The 26,376-nt window shown below is 45.9% G+C and overlaps 1 protein-coding gene across 1 annotated transcript in view; it reads right to left on the reverse strand.

Annotated features, from left to right (window-relative positions):
* The window catches only part of PPFIA2 (PTPRF interacting protein alpha 2), a 331,712-nt gene that overhangs the window by 54,836 nt on the left and 250,500 nt on the right, over nucleotides 1-26,376 (reverse strand). Inside the window, exons 11-15 of the mRNA XM_031047954.2 lie at nucleotides 20,800-20,883; nucleotides 20,320-20,451; nucleotides 19,166-19,228; nucleotides 16,738-16,829; nucleotides 14,028-14,163 (exon numbers count right to left, since the gene is read on the reverse strand). Of these exons, the coding sequence (XP_030903814.1) occupies nucleotides 14,028-14,163; nucleotides 16,738-16,829; nucleotides 19,166-19,228; nucleotides 20,320-20,451; nucleotides 20,800-20,883 (507 nt within the window). The remainder of the gene's footprint in view (nucleotides 1-14,027; nucleotides 14,164-16,737; nucleotides 16,830-19,165; nucleotides 19,229-20,319; nucleotides 20,452-20,799; nucleotides 20,884-26,376) is intronic.

The following is a 26,376-nucleotide window of genomic DNA, read 5'->3' on the forward strand; positions in this document are numbered from 1 at the left end:
CTACTCTGGCTGTGCTCCAGACACAGTCTGGTGTTTGTCCTGGTGTCACAGGTGAACTACTCAGAGAAGTCATTCTTGGTGGGTTAAATAAAAGGGCTTTCTTCTGGATGCAGCAACGATCAAATGGTAAGGAATCGACGACTGAAGGAAAATCACAGCGTAAGCAAATGCTGCTAAAATAATAGTGGAATGGTAATGAGAGTCACAGGAATCATTTAGGTTGGAGAAGGCCGTAAAGGTCATCGAGTCCAACCGTTAAGCTAACACTGCCAAGTTCACCAGGAAACCATGTCTCTAAGCTGGCCCTTGACTCTGCACTTGCAGGTGGAGCAGCCGCCCCACTGACCTGGGTGCCAAGGGCTCAGGTCCCTGACTGCACTTCACAGCCAGCCCCGTGATGCAGTGGCCGGGTCACAATGGGTGGTGTATGGCTGAGGGTGCCCCCACCCGTATCTGGGGTGCACACGGGCCAGCGGTGATGATGTCACAGAGGCCACGGTGACCGGTGGCAGTGGCAGGCCCTATAAAAAGGGGAACGCAGGGCACAGTGCATCACTGCGACCTGGTGAGGTGCGGGGAGCAGAGGGCTCTCGGGGGCCTGCTGAGGGAGAAGGGGGCTCTGCACCGCAGAGCTCTGGCCTGTGCTGCAAACTCACCCGCGTCTCTCTTCTGCCTCAGAGGTAGCAGAGGAGCATTTGGAGAAGAAGCCCCAGCGCTGCTGAGACAGGGACTCTCCAAACGCCTGCCTTTGATGTCTGACATGTCCTCAAGGGGTTCTGAGACACCCGACGCGATGGAGCAGGGTGAGAGCAAAGTCCCCCTCCTACAGCCTGGCAGAGGGACTCCTGAGGCTGTTGGCATGGACCAGGAACGTTGGCACAGGGAGGCAGGAGCTCCAAAGACACCGTGGGGGAGGGCCGCTCCTCTGCTTGGCAAGCGGGACCAGGGCTGGGCAGTGTGCACCCTCCAGGACACCCGTGCCTACAGTGCCCTTTCTTCTCCAAGGCTTCCAGCCTTGCTCAGCAGCCAGCTAGACAGGGACAGAGCAGCACTTGGGGGCAATCTCTAAGGGACATATCCCTGGCTCCACAGAGCTGCTCATTCTCAGTGGCATTTGCTCTCTCCCCTCCAGCATGCACTCTGTGTCGCCGCTCAGATTCAGTCACGGACATCTGCGGGGCAAAAGTGAATTTTCCATTTATCTGTGCCCATCGCTTTTGCCTGGTGAGTTCCTCTGGAGCTGCTTTCATCTTTGCAAAGCACCTGCCCTGCCACATGCCCCTCATCTGCTCCTTGTCTCTGCTCTTCTGCAGCGTTTTGCCAGTGACCTTCCGGCAATAGGGACGGAACTGGAAGATCAAACAGTATATATTTCTACGGATATTGTACGTACAGTCGAGCAGGCAGCTGAGAGGGTGAGGATCTGAGATGATCAGGGTGATTCGTGCCAGCAGAGGTTTGCAGGAGCTTAGCACAGATGTCAAGAACAGAATCCCAGCCTTTCCACCCAGCTCTGGGACAAAGTCTTGCTCCCAGCAGCTCCACAGAGGCTCCAGCACAGGAGCCTGCTCTGCCAGGTGGATCTGTGGCCTGTGATCCAACTGGGGCCACATCCTGCGCCCTGCCCCAAGGTGTGGGTCTGGCTGTGGAGACCGTGAGGCTGCCACTGATGGCGGCTGCTCTGCTCTTTCCAGGTCTGCTTTGTGTGTGGTGAAAGGGGGGCCACCATCACCTGCGATGGGATGGGCTGCGACCGCAGGTTCCATCTCCCCTGTGCCAGGGAGGGTGGATGCGTCACCCGTTACTCCGTGCCGTACAGGTACCCCCTCTACCCTTCTCCCCATCACCAGGGAAGGACCCAGCGCTTCTCATCTCACCCATCCCTTCCATCTTCCCCTAGTTCCTTCTGTTGGGAGCACCGCCCACAGCAGCAAGAGCTGGAGGCTCCAGAGGACACCAACTGCCTCATTTGCACTGACCCACTTGAAGGCAGAACAACCTATGGAACCATGGTGTGCCCAGTGTGCAAACATGCCTGGTTCCACAGGGCCTGCATCCAGGTAGGAGCCACTCCCTTGCTCCGGGCACAGCAAGCTCTCAGCAGCACCAGAGCCTCACTCACGCTCTTTCTGTTTCTCCTGCAGGGACTGGCTATGCGTGCTGGCGCACTTTGCTTGCACTGCCCTCTCTGTCAAAATAGGAAACTCTTTCAATCAGAAATGTTGCGCATGGGGATCCGAATCCCCATAAGGTCAGTGTCCTCCCTGCCAGCACTGTGCCAAGCCTGGACCTGCCCCCGCAGTTGTGGCCCTCCGCTCACCCCCAAGTCTAGGCTTTAGCTCCATGCAGGAGTTGGAAACAGGGTGTCGGGGAAAAGAAGAGCGGGGAGGCCCTGCATATGCCTTATGCTGTGGCAGCAGGGGCTCATCAATTTTCCTTTCTCCATCAGACAAGCATCATGGGAAGACAACAATGCATTTGCAGAACTGTACGAGAGGCATGGGAGCTGCAATGCCAGGGAGTGCCTTTGTCCAGAAGGCAGGGAGGGGGCAGAGCCAGACGGGTAAGTTGCCAAAGATGCACCCTGGGGCTCGGCACGGGATCTCTGTCTCAGCAAGGGCTCAAAGCAGAAGGGTTGAGAACAAGAGCTCTGCTGGATAATCCCATGCTGTGGGCACTTTATCCTTAGAGACATGAACCCATTTCTTTCCCCAGGCCCTGGCAGCTGTTCCTGTGCAGCTCCTGCGCTGCCGTGGGCACTCACAGACACTGCTCCAACCTGGGGAACAGCCATGAGGCCACATGGGAGTGTGACAGATGTGCTGGCCTGGGCACCCGTAAGTGTCAAAGCACCCGGCTGCTCCTGGGATGGGGCCAGGGGCCAGGCAAGGCCTGGCAGTGGGTGCCTGGTGTGGGCTTGGCAGAGCTTGAATGCTCCAGGAGGGCTGGGGCACTGCTCTGGCCTACCCTGCCCCCGGCCTGGGAGCCAAGCCCTTAATGTTCTGCTTTCCCTTGCAGCCTCCAGTGCCAGCTCAGAGCTTCGTGCTCTAAGCCCTGCCAGCTCAGCAGCATCGGAGCAGTCTCTTGGCTCTGGGGAACTGAATTTCAGCAGCCGCTGCCCCAACCCCAGCCCCAGAAGCCAGGCATCATCGAGGCAGACACCTGGACATGCAGCACAGGATTCCAGGAGCCCCAGCACTGCCAGCCAAGCATCACCGGTGCAGGCTCTGGAATCTCAAGCACAGGAGCCCAGCAGCCCCAGGAGCAGGAGCTGTGAGATGCCATCAGCACCATGCCACGGTTGCCCAGTGTCTGAGGGCAGCAGCCGCTCCAGCCACCCTGGGCCTGACCGACGGCGACACCAAACCCGGGGCACCCGTCAGACCCAGACACCCTACAGATGTCCTAGAAGACTGCAGGAGGGAAGCCGACGGCCAGCAACACGCGCTGCCAGCAATACCCGCAGCCAGGCGGTGCCACGGCTGTCACAGTGCTCCACATCACGTGATACCCGCAGGCGCAGCACCACCAGGCAGCAGCCATCGGCCGCATCCCGCGGCTCTGCGGCACTGCCAAGGAGTAGGAGCAACAGAGCCGGTGGGCCCATGCGGGCGCGAGACCGCTCCCGACTGCAGCGTCGAGCCCAAGCTCCCTATTCACGGCCCAGAAGACGCCCCCAGGGCAGCCGCCCAGCAGCAGCTCGAGCTGGGAGGAGCCCCCGCAGACAGGCTGCGCCCAGGCTGGCCCAGGGCTCACCAGCACGAGCGAGCCACAGCCGCAGCACCACAAGACAGCGGCCATCACCATCATCCCGTGGCTCTAGAGCACGACAAAGACGCAGCGCCTCAAGATCAACCCGGCCTGTGCTGGTGCGAGATCGCTCCCGCTCGCAACGCCGGGCCCGAACTCCCAACAGGCGGCGCAAGAGATGCCGTTAGAGCAGCCACACGCCAGCACCACGTGCAAAGAGGAGCACACGCAGGCGGGCTGTGTCGCGGCTAGCCCAGCGCTCCCCAGCACGTGCTAGCAGCTGCTGCAGCAGTGACAGTGAAGTTCTTAAATTGCCAGGTGGCAATGCATCTGGCTGGACACATCTTTTCCTCTAGAATAAAGAATGCATATTTTCCATACAGCTTTTAACAGCATCATCTAAATTTGTTGAGAATGTCTTTACAGGTTCTTTGGTGCCCGATTGTATACTGGAATGCCAGTAAATTACCCCAGTCAGTGCACTTTGTTAGTATGTAGGTGTAATGCTTTTAAATCCCAAGCTGGTCAGTAATATCCGCACTTGATTATAGCACTCTTTAACCATCAATAGAATGGTCAACACATCACCTGAAAGAGGTAACAGGACATGCAAGAGTTTGAAAGGCCTTCCAAGTCCTCAGATGCTCATGACCTTAAATAAAGATTTACTTGCTGAACAGAGATTGAGAGATTGATCTGTGGGGAAATGGTCTCTGAGTACATAATTAAGAAACTATCATGGTGTCTGTGTGCAAAGGGAGCAATTTAAACAGGTGTTTTCCACCTTAAAATGCCAAATGCTACAGCCAAAGACTTTATCACATATAACCGCCTTGCTACAACCTTGGGATCCTGAGCTACATTAGAGGAGTGTTGCCAGTAGGTTGAAGAGGTGATCTTTCCCCATTACTCAGCACTGATGAAGCCACACGTGGAGTACTGGGTCCAGTGCTGGGCTCCTCAGCATAAGGACATACTGGAGAGAGTCCCGCAAATGGTCATGAAGATGATTAAGGGACTGAAGAGATGTCTCCTAGGAGGAAAGCTGAGAGAGCTGGGGCTTCAGCTTGGAGAAGAAGGCTCAGAATAGATCTCATTAATACGTACAAACATCTGAAGGGATGGCACAAAGAAGACAGAGCCAGTTTTTCAGAGGTGCCTAGGGACAGGACCAGAGGCAATAGGCACAGACTGAAACACAGGAGGTTCTCTCTGGGCATCAGGAAACACGTTTTTACTGTAAAGATGACAGCACTGGCACAGATTGCCCTCTCTTAGAGGTCCTTAAAAGCCATTTGGACAGGATTCTGGACTTGTTCCAACAGTTCCATGTCCTTTTTATGTTGAGGACACCAGAACTGCACACAATCCTCCAAGTGAGGTCTCACGAGAGCAGAGTAGAGGGGCAGGATCACCTCCTTTCACCTGCTCCTCACGCTCCTTTTGATGCAGCCCAGGATACGGTTGGCTTTCTGGGCTGCGAGTGCACACTGCAGCCGCTCTTGTTCATTTTCTCATTGACCCACACCCCCAAGTCCTTCTCCTCAGGGCTGCTCTGAATCACTTCTCTGCCCATCTGTAGCTGTGCTTGGGATTGCTCCCACCCAGGTGTAGCACCTTGTACTTGTCATGGTTAAACTTCATGAGGTTGGCATCAGCCCACCTCAGAAGCATGGCAAGGTCCCTCTGGATGGCATTCCTTCCCTCCAGCCTATCAACCAAACCACACAGCTTGATGCCATCGGAAAATTTGCCGAGGGTGCACTCAATCCCACTGTCCATGTCACCGACAAAGATGTTGAACAAGACCGGTCCCAACACCGATCCCTGAGGGACACCACTCGTTACTGGTTTCCAGCTGGACATTGAACTGTTGAACACAAGTCTTTGCGTGCGGCCATCCAGCCAGTTCTTTATCCACCCAGTGCTCCACCTATCAAATTGATGTCTCTCCAATTCAGAGACAAGGATGTCGTGTGGGACAGTGTAGGATGCTTTGCACAATTCCAGGTAGATGACATCAACTGCACCACCCCTGTCCATCATTTCCCTGTAATTTGCAGGTCAGCCTTGTGGTTTCTTTTATTGCCAATAATTAAGCCATTCAAGGTAGATTATTTCACTCACAAAAAGCAAATATGCTTTGGGAAAGCTGTGCTGCAAATCATTCCCGCTTTTTGTCTCCACATAAACTCCATGCACATCACCAGAAATTAGGTACCTTGTTCCTCACTGATGTAAAGGAAAAGGACTGTGGCTTCCCACAGAGCTGGAGAATCACTGATGCTGGTAGGTACCTCTGAGGATCACCCAGTTCAACCTCAGCTCAAAGCAGGGTCAGCTAGAGCATGCTGCCCAGGGCCATGTCCAGCAAGGTTTGAATAGCTGCAAGGCTGGAGAGGCCACAACCTCTCTGGGCAGTCAGTGCCAGTTTCCACACACCCACGTTTTGAAAAGCTGTGCATTTTGGGGGTTTTATTAATAGCATTTCCGAAATTCTAATTTGTGCCCATAACCTCTTGCCCTTTCACTGGATATCACAAAGAAGTCTGGCTCTGGCTCTGTATCCTCCCATCAGATATTTATACACATGGATAAAATCCCCTGAGCCTTGTCTCCTCTGGGATGGCTCCTTCCCATTGTCTGAAGAAGGAGTCATCTCCTTCTTTCTGATCTGGTGGTCTGTGGTGAACACCTCCATTGGTCTGCTCTCTGAGTATGACCTAGCAGCTCCCAGCCGGCTCATTGTTTGGTCCCAAAGCAAAGTTCCCTCACATGAAGTGCAAAACCTGCTGTGGTTCCTCACTGCCCTCCCCCATCATTCCTGCGATGGTTTTGCCCCACTTGATCAGGAAGATCGCCTTGCTTTGTAGGCACCTTTGATCCCCAAAGAAGATCCCATAGTCATAAAAGCCCAGCCCTTGCTGTTGACACCAAATATGCCAACAGTTGTAGACCTACAGGGTCTGTCCACTCCTTCTCTAGCCCTACCCCATAAATGAGAAAACCATCTGGGCCACATGTCCTCAACCATGACCTGTGAAAACTTATAGCCATAACGCACACGCTCCGGGTGCCGTTGACTGTATCACTGATGCTCACCTGGAGTGAGTGATAGCCCAGGGGCTGGACAAGCCCAACCAGTGTGTCTACAACATCCAAGATCTGAGCCCTTGGTAAACAGAAAACATCCCCTAGAACACAGGCTGGGTTGATAGATGAGGACTCCATCCCTCACAGTCACCCATGGCCACCAGCCTTCTTTCTCAGGCTCAGATGCTTTCTTGGACAGAGCCCCAGCCCTGCATCCACACCCACGGAACTGAAGCTATTCTTCATATAGCATATCTGCAAGGGGAGCAGAAGCCTTCCTCCTGAGGCCAGAACTCACAGGCTTCTGCCTCTGCCACCCTGGAAATCTTCACTTCCCAGCCTGATAAGCACAGACTTCCATCACATTCTTCAGTACAGCCAGGGGCTCAGGCTTTTGTATCTTCGGGGTCCCAGAGAAGAACTAATCTCTCCCTGGACTACTGCATCAACTGCTATCTCTGGGAGCTGCATTCTAAGACCGGCAGCTACATAGGCTTCTCCACAGCACCTGCTGAAAGGGTGTATAATCTTCCCAAACAAGGAGTCAGCTGGAGAAGGAGAAAAAGCTCAAAGCACCTTCTGATCAGGCACAGCTGGCAGAGCTCATTACAAGTTGCTAGAGCCTGCTGGATCACAGGCCTCCTGTAGTTCTCCCTTCCCAGCTGCAGCCAGCACCCTGAAAACCCTTGAAGAGTTCCCAGCTCTCCAGCAGCCCCAGAAGTTCCCAGACACCTCAAAGGGAAGCAGAGAAACTACTCATCTGTTAGCTGCCTCTTTCAGCTGCACTCACCACATGAGTTTAATGGAGTCCCAATGACTGCCACAACCAACAGCGGCTTCTCTGTTTTTATGGATAAACTATACAGCAGCCACTAAGTGGACCTTTGAAGGTCCATCCAACCCAAACTATTCCATCATTCCTTTTCTTCTACTCTGGCTGTGCTCCAGACACAGTCTGGTGTTTGTCCTGGTGTCACAGGTGAACTACTCAGAGAAGTCATTCTTGGTGGGTTAAATAAAAGGGCTTTCTTCTGGATGCAGCAACGATCAAATGGTAAGGAATCGACGACTGAAGGAAAATCACAGCGTAAGCAAATGCTGCTAAAATAATAGTGGAATGGTAATGAGAGTCACAGGAATCATTTAGGTTGGAGAAGGCCGTAAAGGTCATCGAGTCCAACCGTTAAGCTAACACTGCCAAGTTCACCAGGAAACCATGTCTCTAAGCTGGCCCTTGACTCTGCACTTGCAGGTGGAGCAGCCGCCCCACTGACCTGGGTGCCAAGGGCTCAGGTCCCTGACTGCACTTCACAGCCAGCCCCGTGATGCAGTGGCCGGGTCACAATGGGTGGTGTATGGCTGAGGGTGCCCCCACCCGTATCTGGGGTGCACACGGGCCAGCGGTGATGATGTCACAGAGGCCACGGTGACCGGTGGCAGTGGCAGGCCCTATAAAAAGGGGAACGCAGGGCACAGTGCATCACTGCGACCTGGTGAGGTGCGGGGAGCAGAGGGCTCTCGGGGGCCTGCTGAGGGAGAAGGGGGCTCTGCACCGCAGAGCTCTGGCCTGTGCTGCAAACTCACCCGCGTCTCTCTTCTGCCTCAGAGGTAGCAGAGGAGCATTTGGAGAAGAAGCCCCAGCGCTGCTGAGACAGGGACTCTCCAAACGCCTGCCTTTGATGTCTGACATGTCCTCAAGGGGTTCTGAGACACCCGACGCGATGGAGCAGGGTGAGAGCAAAGTCCCCCTCCTACAGCCTGGCAGAGGGACTCCTGAGGCTGTTGGCATGGACCAGGAACGTTGGCACAGGGAGGCAGGAGCTCCAAAGACACCGTGGGGGAGGGCCGCTCCTCTGCTTGGCAAGCGGGACCAGGGCTGGGCAGTGTGCACCCTCCAGGACACCCGTGCCTACAGTGCCCTTTCTTCTCCAAGGCTTCCAGCCTTGCTCAGCAGCCAGCTAGACAGGGACAGAGCAGCACTTGGGGGCAATCTCTAAGGGACATATCCCTGGCTCCACAGAGCTGCTCATTCTCAGTGGCATTTGCTCTCTCCCCTCCAGCATGCATGCTGTGTCGCCGCTCAGACACAGACACGGACATCTGCGGGCCAAAAGAGGATCATGAATTAATCTGTGCCCATCGCTTTTGCCTGGTGAGTTCCTCTGGAGCTGCTTTCATCTTTGCAACGCACCTGCCCTGCTACATGTCCCTCATCTGCTCCTTGTCTCTGCTCTTCTGCAGTATTTTGCCAGTGACCTTCAGCCACTAGCGACAGAAGAGGAAGGGCTAAGGAGATATTTTTCTGAGGATATTGTACGTACAGTCGATCAGGCAGCTGAGAGGGTGAGGATCTGAGATGATCAGGGTGATTTGTGCCAGGAGAGGTTTGCAGGAGCTTAGCGCATATGCCAAGATCTCAGCCTTTCCACCCAGCTCTGGGACAAAGTCTTGCTCCCAGCAGCTCCACAGAGGCTCCAGCACAGGAGCTTGCTCTGCCAGGTGGATCTGTGGCCTGTGATCCAACTGGGGCCACATCCTGCGCCCTGCCCCAAGGTGTGGGTCTGGCTGTGGAGACCGTGAGGCTGCCACTGATGGCGGCTGCTCTGCTCTTTCCAGGTCTGCTTTGTGTGTGGTGAAAGGGGGGCCACCATCACCTGCGATGGGATGGGCTGCGACCGCAGGTTCCATCTCCCCTGTGCCAGGGAGGGTGGATGCGTCACCCGTTACTCCGTGCCGTACAGGTACCCCCTCTACCCTTCTCCCCATCACCAGGGAAGGACCCAGCGCTTCTCATCTCACCCATCCCTTCCATCTTCCCCTAGTTCCTTCTGTTGGGAGCACCGCCCACAGCAGCAAGAGCTGGAGGCTCCAGAGGACACCAACTGCCTCATTTGCACTGACCCACTTGAAGGCAGAACAACCTATGGAACCATGGTGTGCCCAGTGTGCAAACATGCCTGGTTCCACAGGGCCTGCATCCAGGTAGGAGCCGCTCCCTTGCTCCGGGCACAGCAAGCTCTCAGCAGCACCAGAGCCTCACTCACGCTCTTTCTGTTTCTCCTGCAGGGACTGGCTATGCGTGCTGGCGCACTTTGCTTGCACTGCCCTCTCTGTCAAAATAGGAAACTCTTTCAATCAGAAATGTTGCGCATGGGGATCCGAATCCCCATAAGGTCAGTGTCCTCCCTGCCAGCACTGTGCCAAGCCTGGACCTGCCCCCGCAGTTGTGGCCCTCCGCTCACCCCCAAGTCTAGGCTTTAGCTCCATGCAGGAGTTGGAAACAGGGTGTCGGGGAAAAGAAGAGCGGGGAGGCCCTGCATATGCCTTATGCTGTGGCAGCAGGGGCTCATCAATTTTCCTTTCTCCATCAGACAAGCGTCATGGGAAGACGACGATGCATTTGCAGAACTGTACGAGAGGCATGGGAGCTGCAATGCCAGGGAGTGCCTTTGTCCAGAAGGCAGGGAGGGGGCAGAGCCAGACGGGTAAGTTGCCAAAGATGCGCCCTGGGGCTCGGCACGGGATCTCTGTCTCAGCAAGGGCTCAAAGCAGAAGGGCTGAGAACAAGAGCTCTGCTGGATAATCCCATGCTGTGGGCACTTTATCCTTAGAGACATGAACCCATTTCTTTCCCCAGGCCCTGGCAGCTGTTCCTGTGCAGCTCCTGCGCTGCCGTGGGAACTCACAGAAACTGCTCCAACCTGGGGAACAGCCATGAGGCCACATGGGAGTGTGACAGCTGTGCTGGCCTGGGCACCCGTAAGTGTCAAAGCACCTGGCTGCTCCTGGGCTGGGGCCAGGGGCCAGGCAAGGCCTGGCAGTGGGTGCCTGGTGTGGGCTTGGCAGAGCTTGAATGCTCCAGGAGGGCTGGGGCACTGCTCTGGCCTACCCTGCCCCCGGCCTGGGAGCCAAGCCCTTAATGTTCTGCTTTCCCTTGCAGCCTCCAGTGCCAGCTCAGAGCTTCGTGCTCTAAGCCCTGCCAGCTCAGCAGCATCGGAGCAGTCTCTTGGCTCTGGGGAACTGAATTTCAGCAGCCGCTGCCGCAACCCCAGCCCCAGAAGCCAGGCATCATCGAGGCAGACACCTGGACATGCAGCACAGGATTCCAGGAGCCCCAGCACTGCCAGCCAAGCATCACCGGTGCAGGCTCTGGAATCTCAAGCACAGGAGCCCAGCAGCCCCAGGAGCAGGAGCTGTGAGATGCCATCAGCACCATGCCACGGTTGCCCAGTGTCTGAGGGCAGCAGCCGCTCCAGCCACCCTGGGCCTGACCGACGGCGACACCAAACCCGGGGCACCCGTCAGACCCAGACACCCTACAGATGTCCTAGAAGACTGCAGGAGGGAAGCCGACGGCCAGCAACACGCGCTGCCAGCAATACCAGCAGCCAGGCGGTGCCACGGCTGTCACAGTGCTCCACATCACGTGATACCCGCAGGCGCAGCACCACCAGGCAGCAGCCATCGGCCGCATCCCGTGGCTCTGCGGCACTGCCAAGGAGCAGGAGCAACAGAGCCGGTGGGCCCATGCCGGCGCGAGACCGCTCCCGCCTGCAGTGTCAAGCCCAAGCTCCCTATTCACAGCCCAGAAGACGCTCCCAGGGCAGCCGCCCAGCAGCAGCTCGAGCTGGGAGGAGCCCCCGCAGACAGGCTGCGCCCAGGCTGGCCCAGGGCTCACCAGCACGAGCGAGCCACAGCCGCAGCACCACAAGACAGCGGCCATCACCATCATCCCGTGGCTCTAGAGCACGACAAAGACGCAGCGCCTCAAGATCAACCCGGCCTGTGCTGGTGCGAGATCGCTCCCGCTCGCAACGCCGGGCCCGAACTCCCAACAGGCGGCGCAAGAGATGCCGTTAGAGCAGCCACACGCCAGCACCACGTGCAAAGAGGAGCACACGCAGGCGGGCTGTGTCGCGGCTAGCCCAGCGCTCCCCAGCACGTGCTAGCAGCTGCTGCAGCAGTGACAGTGAAGTTCTTAAATTGCCAGGTGGCAATGCATCTGGCTGGACACATCTTTTCCTCTAGAATAAAGAATGCATATTTTCCATACAGCTTTTAACAGCATCATCTAAATTTGTTGAGAATGTCTTTACAGGTTCTTTGGTGCCCGATTGTATACTGGAATGCCAGTAAATTACCCCAGTCAGTGCACTTTGTTAGTATGTAGGTGTAATGTTTTCAAATCCCAAGCTGGTCAGTAATATCCGCACTTGATTATAGCACTCTTTAACCATCAATAGAATGGTCAACACATCACCTGAAAGAGGTAACAGGACATGCAAGAGTTTGAAAGGCCTTCCAAGTCCTCAGATGCTCATGACCTTAAATAAAGATTTACTTGCTGAACAGAGATTGAGAGATTGATCTGTGGGGAAATGGTCTCTGAGTATATAATTAAGAAACTATCATGGTGTCTGTGTGCAAAGGGAGCAATTTAAACAGGTGTTTTCCACCTTAAAATGCCAAATGCTACAGCCAAAGACTTTATCACATATAACCGCCTTGCTACAACCTTGGGATCCTGAGCTACATTAGAGGAGTGTTGCCAGTAGGTTGAAGAGGTGATCTTTCCCCATTACTCAGCACTGATGAAGCCACACGTGGAGTACTGGGTCCAGTGCTGGGCTCCTCAGCATAAGGACATACTGGAGAGAGTCCTGCAAATGGTCATGAAGATGATTAAGGGACTGAAGAGATGTCTCCTAGGAGGAAAGCTGAGAGAGCTGGGGCTTCAGCTTGGAGAAGAAGGCTCAGAATAGATCTCATTAATACGTACAAACATCTGAAGGGATGGCACAAAGAAGACAGAGCCAGTTTTTCAGAGGTGCCTAGGGACAGGACCAGAGGCAATAGGCACAGACTGAAACACAGGAGGTTCTCTCTGGGCATCAGGAAACACGTTTTTACTGTAAAGATGACAGCACTGGCACAGATTGCCCTCTCTTAGAGGTCCTTAAAAGCCATTTGGACAGGATTCTGGACTTGTTCCAACAGTTCCATGTCCTTTTTATGTTGAGGACACCAGAACTGCACACAATCCTCCAAGTGAGGTCTCACGAGAGCAGAGTAGAGGGGCAGGATCACCTCCTTTCACCTGCTCCTCACGCTCCTTTTGATGCAGCCCAGGATACGGTTGGCTTTCTGGGCTGCGAGTGCACACTGCAGCCGCTCTTGTTCATTTTCTCATTGACCCACACCCCCAAGTCCTTCTCCTCAGGGCTGCTCTGAATCACTTCTCTGCCCATCTGTAGCTGTGCTTGGGATTGCTCCCACCCAGGTGTAGCACCTTGTACTTGTCATGGTTAAACTTCATGAGGTTGGCATCAGCCCACCTCAGAAGCATGGCAAGGTCCCTCTGGATGGCATTCCTTCCCTCCAGCCTATCAACCAAACCACACAGCTTGATGCCATCGGAAAATTTGCCGAGGGTGCACTCAATCCCACTGTCCATGTCACCGACAAAGATGTTGAACAAGACCGGTCCCAACACCGATCCCTGAGGGACACCACTCGTTACTGGTTTCCAGCTGGACATTGAACTGTTGAACACAAGTCTTTGCGTGCGGCCATCCAGCCAGTTCTTTATCCACCCAGTGCTCCACCTATCAAATTGATGTCTCTCCAATTCAGAGACAAGGATGTCGTGTGGGACAGTGTCGAACGCTTTGCACAATTCCAGGCAGATGACATCAACTGCTCTACCCCTGTCCATCAGTTCCATGGCCCCATCATAGAAGGCCACGAAATGTGGAAAAGATCTGCAATTATGAGTTTCTACAAAATGGGAAAGGAAAACAGCTAACATTTAAGATTACTTATTCAATGAGTAATTCTCCATTAATACTTGCAGTATTACCACAGATGATGTGAAGTGTTTTCACATAATTTCTAATGTTGTATAAAATTGCTATCAGGAAAATTTATAGAAAAAGATACCCAGAAAAGACAGATAGTCAAGTGTGCTTGAACTTTGATGTCTAAACTTCAGTCTTTCCTGCCTTAATTTTAGTACAGTACTCATGTCTGAGCATGTGTAGAAAAAAACCTTGCTGTTTGGGTTGGGTTTTCTTGATTGGTGGGTTATTGGTTTTTGTTGTTTTCTGGAAAAACACAAACTATAAGCTTAACAGCCTAAAATACTGTCTCTTATCAGCTGGCATACAAGAAAAAATTGCATTTACCTTTGGTTCATCTCTGCGAACTCCCATCCGGCCTCTTCTAGGTCGCCTTATCACTTTTGTTGACCGATAGTCAGACTGGCTATCAACCAGTGAGCCCACAGAGTACCTCAGCTCTGCTGACGAGTCAAGGTGAGGCCTATAAAGAAACCACATCTGTAGACTGAGAAGGTAATAGTAATAACAACAACAATTCAATGACCTTCAGTCCAGGAGCACGGATTTCTTTTTGTAAAGAAGCAAATTATTATGTATCAAATAATAAATGACAAAATCACATCACAAGAAAGAATTTTAAAGTGAAAACTTATTATGAGTAAATTAAGGCAGAAACTAAACAAATAAAACCTTTGATTTTTTAAAATTAGCTTACACAATAAAACTTATAGTCCAAAACTTTAGCATGAAAAAACAAGCAGATTTCAGGATAATTAATAGAACCAGCTGTTGAATGTACAATCCCATGTATTTTTCTTCCATTACTTTCCTGAATGAATATGCCTGAGGTTCCATGTGTTACATGCTCAGGAGTGAGGTTATCTGTAACACTTTCAACACCTAAAGGGGTCTGAAGAGGGACTTTTTACAGGGGCATGTAGTGACAGGACAGAGGGGAGATTCAGATTAGACATTAGGCACACATTCCTTACTATGAGGGTGGTGAGGTTGCCTGGAGAAGTTGTGGCAGTGTTCAAGGCCAGGCTGGACGGGGCTTTGTGCAAACTCGTCTATTGGAAGGTGTCCCTGCCCATGGCAGGGGGGTTGGAACTACATGATCTTAAGGTCTTTTCCAACCCAAACCATTCTATGATTCTGTGAAGTGCCAAGTATTATTAGTTATCAGAGAAAAGTTCTATTACAGTAAATACTGTGCACAGAAAATAAAAAGTCACTGCCCTAAGGGTAGACCATGTCACCCAAGAGTCTGTCCAACCTGGCCTTTGCACACTGCCAGGGATGGAGCATTCACAACTTCCCTGGGCAACCCATTCCAGTGCCTCACCACCCTCACAGTAAAGAACTTCCTTCTTGTATCTAACCAGAATTTCCCCTGTTTAGGTTTTAACCCGTTACCCCTTGTCCTATCACTACAGTTCCTGACAAAGAGTCCCTCTCCAGCATGCCTAAAGGCCACCTTCAGATACTGGAAGGCTGCTATGAAGTCTCCACGCAGTCTCACAAGCCCCTCATCCTCATGGCCCTCCTCTGGACTTCCTCCCAGCTCAATGTCCTTCTCGTATTGAGGACACCAGAACTGTACACAGTACCCCAAGTGAGGTCTCACAAGAGCAGAGTAGAGGGCAGGATCACTTCCTTCGACCTGCTGGTCTCACTTGTGCACTTGTGCAGCAAGTTGGCAGGAAGACAGACACAGCCCAGTTTCCAGTGTCTGACAGCAGATACTTATCAGCTGGACAGCTTCAGTACTGTGCTGAATGAATAAATACCTGCAAATACAGAGCTGAATATGGCTGAAAACAATTAGTATTTAATGCTGGCACCTTCCTGTTCCTGAGAGGGCTGGTAGCTTTGCAAGATGAGGTCACAGGAGAAATATACTGTTTTAGGCAAACATGCTGAATTCTCAATACATTTATACATTTATTAAATTCAAACAGCCTTTTGACAAGGGCTAATCAGACTCCAATTTACAGGGCACAGGCTAATGATACTCATCTACCCAACAAGAAAGGCTGCTGATCACCAGAAACGGCTGCTCCAAAACATCTCAGCTGTTTGTTGCAGCAGTTCAATAGTCTGTGTCCTCACAAGCACTCTTAAGAAAGAGTTGTGTGTGAGTGTAGTCACACTTACACTCCCAAAGGAATAAAAATTACAACAGTTATAAGCATCACATTGTGAATTTCATGGATTTACACTTCTCCATATACGGAAAAATATTATTCCAAAAGACAGTAAAATGTTGAGGGAGAAACCATGTCTAGATACTGAGCAAGATGCCTGAGGAGACGATGGGCAGACAATACCTGATGCAAGTGAAAAGTCCAACAACAATAACTTTAGAAGATTACAGTGCTCTGAATCTAGATTTGGTCCATGAGCTTTTGCTGCCACGATTTAAAAGTCAATGTTTGTTATGAAAACTGGACATGGCACACAATTATACATAAAAGTAACAATTCTATTTTGAGGGTTACTTCTAGACAAGGACTTCCTAGAATTATAAATTAATTTCAGCTGTTAGTAGCTATTTTTATGGTAGCTGTCTCACTATTGTCTCCATATTGCTTTCCTGCTGAAAAGAGGCATAACGTTTACTGTCCTGTTATGGTATTTTCAGATTTCACTGAATACTGCCTTCATCTTCAGCTGAAGACATAACTGATAGAATAAATAAATAAGTTCATAAATATGCCGATCAGTTTCAGCATTAAAGATGATTATTTCAACTTTAAGGTCTCCTGAGGGGAAAAAAAAGGTTTTTAGATATAAGTTTGAAAACATTCCATAATTTAAAAGACTTTCCTTAATATTTCAGTGTATACTCACTGCTATAAGGCCCTGTTTACCTATGAAAAAAGTAAAAAGCAACAGTAATAATCACTGCACAGATTTTATATTTCTAAAGAAATACGACTGTTTTACACATGGTCTGAGCACATTCCTGTCATAAAGACTTGACTCTTATACTTATGTTCTGTTTCAACTCAAAGTTGGAAGTTTTGAGGAAACTTTTGTCATTAAGTATTACCTTGACAAGGTGGGTTCAATTAAAGAACCAGCCCTCAATTTCATTTGATCCAGTTCAGATCTCAGTTTCTCAATTTCTTCAGCAAGTCTTTCCTGGAAATGAGAGTAGTAATATACACTTACTTGTAATACAAAATGCATTTACATTATGAGATACTGTTCTTATAAAGCTAAAGAAGATACACTGAACATATCACTGACTGTAATAAGAAAGGGCAGTGAACTCATTCAAGTCTCATTATTGCTAATAAGACATATGCATCAAAAGGAGGTTGTATAGCACTACTGTTTAGGTTGTATAGCACTACTGTTTTTCCACTGCCTGCAAGTAATGGCAGGACAGGTTTGTGCCTGAAACATATGTTTTGTTTTTTCTCCTTCTTATACAGCTAGGGTGAGAAAAAGAAGAACCAGCACCAATTTGTGCACTAATTGCACTCTCCTTGTCAGGTATAGTTCAGCAAGCTGCACACCATTTGCCCTTCAGAGATCAAGAGTGCATCCTGGCCTTTTTATTTACAGATACCAACACAGACTTAGAGACAACCACATTTTAGGTGACTTGATAAACTGCAGCTTTAGAGCTCTTGGGAGTTTATGAAACTCCAGTATGAGGTGCTGCTGGCAAAACATGACTGTGCCACAGAAACAGGGTTTTTGTAACCAGCTAACAAAAAGACTATTGGCAGCAACCATTAAGCACAGTTCCCAAGTTGTACAAATAACTATAATCTCTAAATAAAATTAAAAAATCTCTAAAGTCAAATAAAAATAAAATAAAAGAATTTTTAAAGAAATTAAGAGAGAACATGAGAGATGAAGACGTTACACTGCTGTTACTACAATTTAAAATGTTCAGAATTCCAGAATTCTAGGAAGGAAAAGGATCTGTACTTAAGTAATAACATATTCAGTAATTCTTATTGCAGCATTTTTGCAGTAATTCTTGAGTAAATAAAATTACTGAGATGACTTTGTGGTCACTCTAATTGTATCAACTGCTAGTTATTTAGAGACTATTAATATCAGCTGTCATATCTATCTATCTGAAATTGCTTCATCAGTTTCTTCATCAAAGTGGAACAAATAAACCATTCAAGGTGGGAGCTAGAAGTTCGGGAGTCAAATGTATGCAGTTTTGTGTAGAGGATGAATTCCCAGTTGCACAAAGTGGTAGTGGAGGTTTTCTATGTAATTCACTTCCCACCCTTAAGCAAGAATCAATAAATATAATAAACGAAAATATCTTTCCAAAATCATTCTTGATAGAAATGTAGTTTTTTATACCAGACTTTCCATTTTTGTCAAGATTTGATATGTACATTCAAATCAGAAAACAGACTGAAAAAGAATTAGCCATTGTATTTACTTCCACTATAACACTATTAAAACAGTATTATGCTGGAGATAAGATTGGAAAAATACTTTATTTACATAGACAAAACTGGTATCCATAATACAGATTTAGGTTCTCTGGTAGTAAAACGACAGCAACTTTTGTTTCAACTGGCAGAGCTTTAGAAATATCCTTTTGTTATCTAACTTGGTGAAGTATGACCCTGATTTTGTGACAGCTGAATCATAACTGTGGCAACACAGTACATGAATTTTATTTATCTAAAATATAATTACAATACACTAGAAGCTCCTTTTTGGAACTTTAATCTCGCTGCATTTCTACAGCTATCTGAATGTAAATGAAAATAAAAATTTGAACAGATACTTCTTTTGTTATTTTTCTCAAAGATCTTGATTTTGGATGTCATCTGATATAATTATATTAGTGTCAAATGGAGATATGTTTATTAAATTCTACACAATCACTTTTAAATGAATTTGAGACATTGCAAAACCAGTTCAGTGAATCTGAATGCAGACACATTTCTGTATCCAACTGTGCTCAAGGCAAGTATAACTTCAAAACAAAATCCTAACATTCGGAACAAATATTTGTAATAAATTTGACTGATTCACTAAACAGTATGAGGGGTTAATTTGTACCAAAATTAACATAGCCCCTTTCAGCTATTTTTAGTATAATACCACTGCACCTGTTCAGAAGAATTGCATCAAAACAAGAAATTACATTAATCACCATGAAAGCATAGCCAGTTATGCGTACATCTCCATTAAGCAAGACATTTTCAGAATTAAAACTTATAGAACAAAAAATTCCAGAGCCAGTGAAATCAATATAAATTTTCATATTGACTTCCTGAGGCTAGAATCTCAACCATGAACTTAGCTCAGAACAATTGTTAGAGAGCATCAAAGGCTAGTTAGGGCATATAAGTGATTAAAGGAATTATTGATGTCAGGAAGATTTTACATGCTAGCTGGACAGTTAAAATACCATATACCTATATCCAAATAATAAATAAATGCATAACTTCTGATAAAAAAGATAAAATCACAGAATTTTATAGTACCTTGTCATGTAAAGACTCTTCCAGATTTTTCCTGAAACTTTCAGATTCTTGAATCAAAACATTCTAAAAATAAAAAGAATAAAACAAAACAAACAAAAAACCCCACCACCCCCCCAAAAAAAACCAAAAACAGAAAACAAACACCAAAACCAACCAAACAAAAAACAAAAAAGAGAAAGAAATTAGAGCTGCGTTAAATATCAGATATCACCATACATGGGTAGCCTCCATGTACAAGGTAGCAAAATAAGCAAAATTCATGTTTACTGGGCTTTAAAATTAAAATCCCTTAATGACTCAGTTTGAGTATATATTATATTTTAAACTCTGGAAATAATTAAAATAATTATTTTATTATTTTATTTATTATTAATGATTTATAATTATAATTTGAAGATCACTTTTTTTTTAAGAACAGCAAAATCTTTGCATCTTCCTTGAACTGAGCAACTGTCACACTCTTAACACAACTATTCTCCCATGTTCTTCTTTTGGCAGGCCTGTTTCTTGCTTTGTACATTTTCTTTCAACAATATAAACCTGAAGTACATCCTCTTGAGTGACTCTGAAATATCCTACTGAAAGATGCCCCTCAGATCAAACTGAAGAGGAATAATTAATTAGAAGAGACAGAAATCAAGGAGGGCAAATATAAAGGTCAAATGAGCTGAATTTTGCATGCCCAATGTTTTACATCACAGAAAACCTACAATAACATTCCCTCTTTGAGGGAATCTGTCTGAACTTTGAGGGAATCAGTTCCTCTGTCTCCTGTGGTGATAGCATTTTACTCTTCCCAGAGGAAGTGAGTTAAAATCAGCAGGTTAAAATAGAGGAATGACAGTGTATCTGAAACGTGTCCATTCCACAGTCTCATCCAGTTTCTCTCACTGCCTCATACAAGCTCTTCTCCAGACTCCCCACTAGTAAAACAGGGACTCATAATATTCAGCATATCCAGTCTGCAGAAGTTCTGGAAAAATGTTTGAGCATACTCTTGAACTAATTGTCAAATGTGTAAATTAGACCATATTTGTGGTAATATTTGGTAATACAATGATCAGCATCATGCCTCCATCCTAATAAAAGCAGAATGCACTTCATGCAGGAGAAGCTTCATTAAGCTGAAATTTCTATTGCTCTTTGCACTGTACCTTTTCTTCAAGTGCTGCCATTCTTTCTTTTAAGTGTAACTGCAGACGCTCATTGGATTCTGTCAAAAGTCTGTCTACGGTATCTGATAATCTTTTGTTGTGCTCCTCATTCATTTTTTCTCTTTGCCTTGCCTTTAATGTAGAACAGAAGAGACAGATTAGTAATTAACCATTATAGAGCTGTATCATTACAAAATAATTAAAAAAATATGATAACTGTAGACGTTTAAAGAAATTAAACAGGAAATGTAATTATAGTTACTGATTAATGCACTTTAATTTTTCTATCAGCAGAATACTTTGAATGCTGTGACTAAAGGTAAACTGGTGTATTAAGAAGGTTAAAATAAAGTGGGGAGATGCTGCTAGAAATAAAACATTTACCAGTAAATAGATTTGTGTGCTGGAGTGCTTACTGTAGTGCTATATTGACAAATTAAACCAAGAAAAGTGTACAGAAATTGTCTGCAATGGACATACTCTTTGAAGTTCCTGATTCTTCTCTTCAAGTTGAGCTTCTAAGTGTCTCATACGTTCCTCAATATTTCCATGTCTTTCTTCTGCCTGTAAAAAACATAAAAAAACTCTTTCTTTAACTTAAGTGGCTTTGTATGTTTTTATGTCAGTAAAGTTTAAACAAAACATAAAGCAAGCTACTACTAACTGCAAAATTAGTTTTCCAAAAAGAAACTTTATTTAAACAGGCAGCTGAACAGCATTGCTTGAAATGTGTCAGCTACAAAGGCCTGTTACATCCAAGCATCAGCAAAACATTGGAGTTATTTATGAGCAATGAAATCAGCCAAATGTAACATGCAGACTGTGCATGGTTTGAACACAAACCTGCCATCGTAAAATTGTAAGCTCCTGAAGCACTGAACTGCACGATGGTTGATTATCAATAAAAATAAAATAAAATAAGTTAAAGAAAATGAAAACAAATCAGATGGATTCTATTTAGCAATAGAAAGTAAAGTCCAGTAGGACTACCTTCCTACGTATGGAGATCATTTCTTGTAGTTTAGCTTCCATAACATATTGATAATCATCAGATGAGGTAGAAGAGGTTGGATCAGACTAACAAGTCAAGGAAAAGGAGAGGGACAAAATTGAAAAATCAGAACTAAAGACACTGACACTGAACAGAACACAGCACAGAATGCTTAAAAGAAAAGTGACTGAAAATTTAATACTTTGAACTGAGAGATTTTTACGTGGAATAAACTACACTGATACTTGGTGAATATGATGCAGTTGATGTGGAGAAACTGAAAATAATGGAATGCTAAAAAAGCTATCAACCTACACATGGAGGTTCAAGGTTAGTGATGGCTGGCTGATGACATATTACTACAGAGTGAATTCAAAGCAATACTGTCTAATCTAATGGGTTATTTTTTAATTATGTCAAACCAAAAACCAGGACTCTGGGAAGCCAATGTCAGAAAGTCCTTCATAAGTCTTCTATCATTTTTTAGGTATGAAAACAATGCATAAATACTAAATTAATGGTTGGTCAGTTACAGATCTGAGTAATGCTAATGGTACGCTCCCTAATTTCTAGAGAACAGGAAGAACATCAAAAGAGACAAGGCTCAAGCTTTAGTATTCCATTTTAGAATACACTACATAAGCCCTTTCATCGAAATAAACAATATAGTTTTCATCCCTTTGAAAGGATCCACCCTGGTGGATCTCTTTGGAAGATCAAGGTCACCAGATGAAAGAAGAACCTATAAATAAAGATTCATTAATAGGAATGAAAAGTCATTACCGAGTATAGAAATGGTAATCCATCCAAAGATTCATTACTATTTCTGACACAAGTTGACCTTAATTAGGTCATGTGTTGCAAAACATGAATATTCATGTTATTGTCATATCAAACAAGTCTATGTTATTATTCAAAATGAAAAAAAAAAGAAGCATCCTTAAGGAAAGAGGAATGCTATATTGGATTCGTTGTTATGGAAACAGGACTGTGCATAGTGTCCATGGAATATGCATAGATAGTGCTGATGATGACTTTGAGTTGTGTGCTAACTCTTGTCAAATGCTATTCCACTCTGTCATATTTACCCTCTCTCAAAAAGAGATCCTGAACTCCACCTTCAGGTGAGCAAACTTCAATATGTACAACAAATATCAATTTTACAACTCTTTTTTAATACAACTGTTTTTGATACTCATCTTCTAATGATTTATCAAAATAATTAGGAATAGATACCAATGCAATTCCAGATATACATCATAACTTAAAATTACCCATAACTTAAACTCAGTAGTATTATCAGGACCAAAAGCACAGACAGAAAACAAGCCTGTGATCCAGAGATTTAACATAAACTGCAGCTTTTGATATGAAGATATCCACATTAGAAAATCCTGCTTTGAATAAATACGAGAATAATGCTTAACTCTGAAGATTACTACTATTTTCAAAGTATATTCACAAAATTCAGATTCTTCCAAAATTTAAGGGAAAGTCAGTACATTTTGTAGCTAAGGTAATTTAACAAATGCAGCTATTGTTTCTTATCATGAAGCAGGTGTATTGTGACGTATCTGACTACCTGAAACTATTTTGTCTATTTATTACAAATTGGACCCGTGACAATCCTTTTATGATTTTCTTTAACTTATCTTTCAGTTGTACTAAATAAATAGAAAGATAGGATTGAAAAAGTGAAGTCCTCACAGAAAACCAGCTCATGCTATCCCTTCCATGAAGTGACCAAGCTTCATCCTCCTCTGTAGAAGATAGCCTTTTCCCCTTTTTGAGTCCTGGCTGCACTACTGATTCAAGACTTTCCCTTATGATCATGATTACAAACAGAAGTTGCATTTCTTCTGACTTGCTTTACTAAGAGGTAATTGAGTTCAAACCTTTCTGAAGTGGAACTTGCTTGACTACTTGCTTGGCAGACCTTACCCTCCATTCTTTTCAATACATGACTTGTATGCCTGTTCTCTATCACTTTGCACATGATGATTAATAAGACACATGGTGCACTGTTCAGCAACCAGCATTTAAAGTGTTTAGCCAGCACATACAGATATAAATAGATTTGAGAAAATGTGCATCTCAGACTGGATTAAAAATATATGGACAAAACCTAACAATTTCTGACCCTTATAGAAAGCAGCATGACTCTAGATCCTCACTTTGCACTCAGTATGGTAGGAAATAGCAAAAAAATAGCCAGTATAAGCCAGTAACATAGTAAAATTTTGCTTTGAGGGAATATGGAAGCAGCTTGCATTACTGCTGTCAAACCCTGTTAAAACTCTGCTGCTGCACCTGCTGCTAATACTCCCACAAAAAAGATGCTGCTTTCACATCATCTGTTACTATTGGCACTGCACATTTTTCAGGTCTTTGCATCTTAGTTGAAAAAAAAAGTCCAATTTCAGATGCAGGAACCACCTGTACAGTACTGGTGCCGTAATTTTTCTTCTCTGCGCTGATCTGCAGGAGAAATCTAAAATTTTCTAATGGTACAAGCTCATTTCCACAGTTTTGAGACCTTGACTCTTGAACACCTGCAGTCTTCAGATTTTCTAATGGTTTCTTACGGCACACTCTTTCGGCTATCCATTGAATGAGTTATTGAAGAGGGAAGAATGCATTATTGAATTGAGCTGTGCAACTGACAGAGAAAAGAGGTGACCATGGTGACTGAGTCACAACAGCTCACAGTTACCAGCTATTTGTTCACATGCTCACTTCTAACGTGTTGAAATGTAACAAAATGTGCTGGCTTAAGTCAATCCTTTGTCTGAAACCCAACCTTTCAGTCACTAGATAGCCACACATTCTTGCTCCTCCTTTTTCTCACTACCTTCTACACCTTGTAGGTTTAGTAAGCAACACCTTACATTTAGTTCTTCTTTCATTTTTTTCCTCCTATCAGGACAAAATCTTCTGTGGAAAGGGAAGCACAAGAAGAGGGGTGGCTTGAAAAGACAGTAATGTGTTGTAAATGTGGAGTTTTCTTAGGCTTCCCTCCCCGTAGAAGATTTATTTTTTTCTTTAGAATTCTTTTTCTCTAACACATCATCTTCTTTCTATCCCTTGTTCTCACTGAAGTTTCTGTCTTAACCACATCCATTTTTCCCAAGAGAAACTTTATTGCATCCTTTCCATCGCAAACCTCTTTTCATTTTCTTGCAACTTCTTCCCTACTTAATGCAAACCAGTTCCCCACACTGACACAAAAGAAGCACTGTGTCCCACCTGCCTCCAACTTTCAAGTCATTCTATATCACCTTTAAAATTATCTGAAGGTGTTACTATGCTACATGTGGTTTATTATGATTATGTCTTCCTCTTCTCCATCTCAGGGCTTCTCTAATGCGGCTAAAAAGCACTGTTGGCATTTCTGGTGACCTGCATACAGGAATGATGAAGCAAAATGCTGACTGCTGTCTTGTGATCAGAGAAGTTACATGGTACTTCTGCTGCACAAGCACCTGAGGAAGAGAGTGACTACTAGTTGGAGTGAGTGAATGGAAGTGGGTGGATGCTGGTTGTCTTTACTGGACACCTCCTTGAATACATGCGAGGAGAAACCATGTTTCACAGACTAACCATCTGAAGATTCTGGATGCTCCAATGACTCTCCCTTCTGAGGAAAATAAACATCTTACAGGATAAAGAAAGGTTTAGTTAATATTGGAGGGAGGTTCTTTCTGCTCTCAACTACCTCTTCTCTTGGGCAGGCAAACAGACCAATACTGTGAGGGTGATTACAAGGTGGCTCAATGAGTCATGGCAATCTAAATCTTGGGGTACATGCCGAGAGCTGTGCTACTTGTCATGACCAGATACCAGTGCAACAGCCAGGCAGGACAGCATAGTACATGGGATCATGCTGTTCCAGGTTAGTCTGCCACAGGCTGACTAACCCTCCAGTTGCTCACCCAATGGGCAGAACACAGTGAAAACAAAGCCAAAGAAAAGTTCAAACGATTCAGGTAGATTTATGGGTACTTATCTGAGTTCACTGTACAGTCCAAACTTTTGGAACTTCACTCCTTATGAACTAGTTTGGGCATGGAAAAGTAGCAAAAGACATTCACTAGCCCATATGTATATATATAAAAGGAAAACCAACTGTTTTTAAAACTGACACCATAGAAGGATCTCATTCTATATCCTTCATTTGCATAATCCCAACCTAGATTTATTATGATGAAAAGAATATTAAATTGAATGCAGGATTGTAACATGCATATTTTAAACTTGAGGGAAAAATACGATTAAAAAAAATCACATCCAAATCCAGAATGTTTGTTCTGTTTTATCTCCACTTGTAAATAATTGGTCTTACATTTTACCCACAGTGAAGCAGTCATGTCTTCAAGTTATCCCATACTACTTCCCTTTAAAAACACATGTAAAACACATTAGGCTTAACTCACCTCTTTCATTTGATTGTAACCCCATTAATCTCAGAGAAGCCACTTTCATTGAGATAGTACAAAAGAAAGGAGGATCAGTTTTGACTTCTTTGCAGTGCAGGAAGACTAGCTGGTTCAGGACACTCATCTTTTATCTAGTATATATGGACATTGCAGTGATTGCAGCTCAGGTAGGCAGAATTAAAGTAGTCTGAAGCCAGCTAATTTGAGCCCTACTGACAATACGTATACTGGCACAAAGGCAAAATTCATTAAGCATTATTCAGCCCCTTAAGTAGGTCTTGCAGCTTTCATTGACCAGCTAGTATGGTAACAGTATCCCAGCTAGCTCATTTAAAACTAGTTAAGCAAGCTGCAGTGATTATAGCATTGTCCTTGGTTCTGAGCTCCATTTATGTGATTCATGAAAATTACTGGACTTTACAGCTGTCAAACCAGCATTTCAATAAGCTTTGCAGTTTACAAAGATGTTGTATACAAGATATATAAAATACAGGCTTATTTGGCCTGACATAATTCTTCATGTCATGTATTCCAAGAAGACACAATTTTAAATTAAATATTTTTTTCAGTTTTTCATGTAATTACAGAGAAATGAACAGAACTGGCACTACCAGTCTAATATGCCTCTTA

The sequence above is a fragment of the Melopsittacus undulatus genome, chromosome 5 (genome assembly GCF_012275295.1).
Source record: "Melopsittacus undulatus isolate bMelUnd1 chromosome 5, bMelUnd1.mat.Z, whole genome shotgun sequence".
NCBI classification, from domain to species: domain Eukaryota; kingdom Metazoa; phylum Chordata; class Aves; order Psittaciformes; family Psittaculidae; genus Melopsittacus; species Melopsittacus undulatus.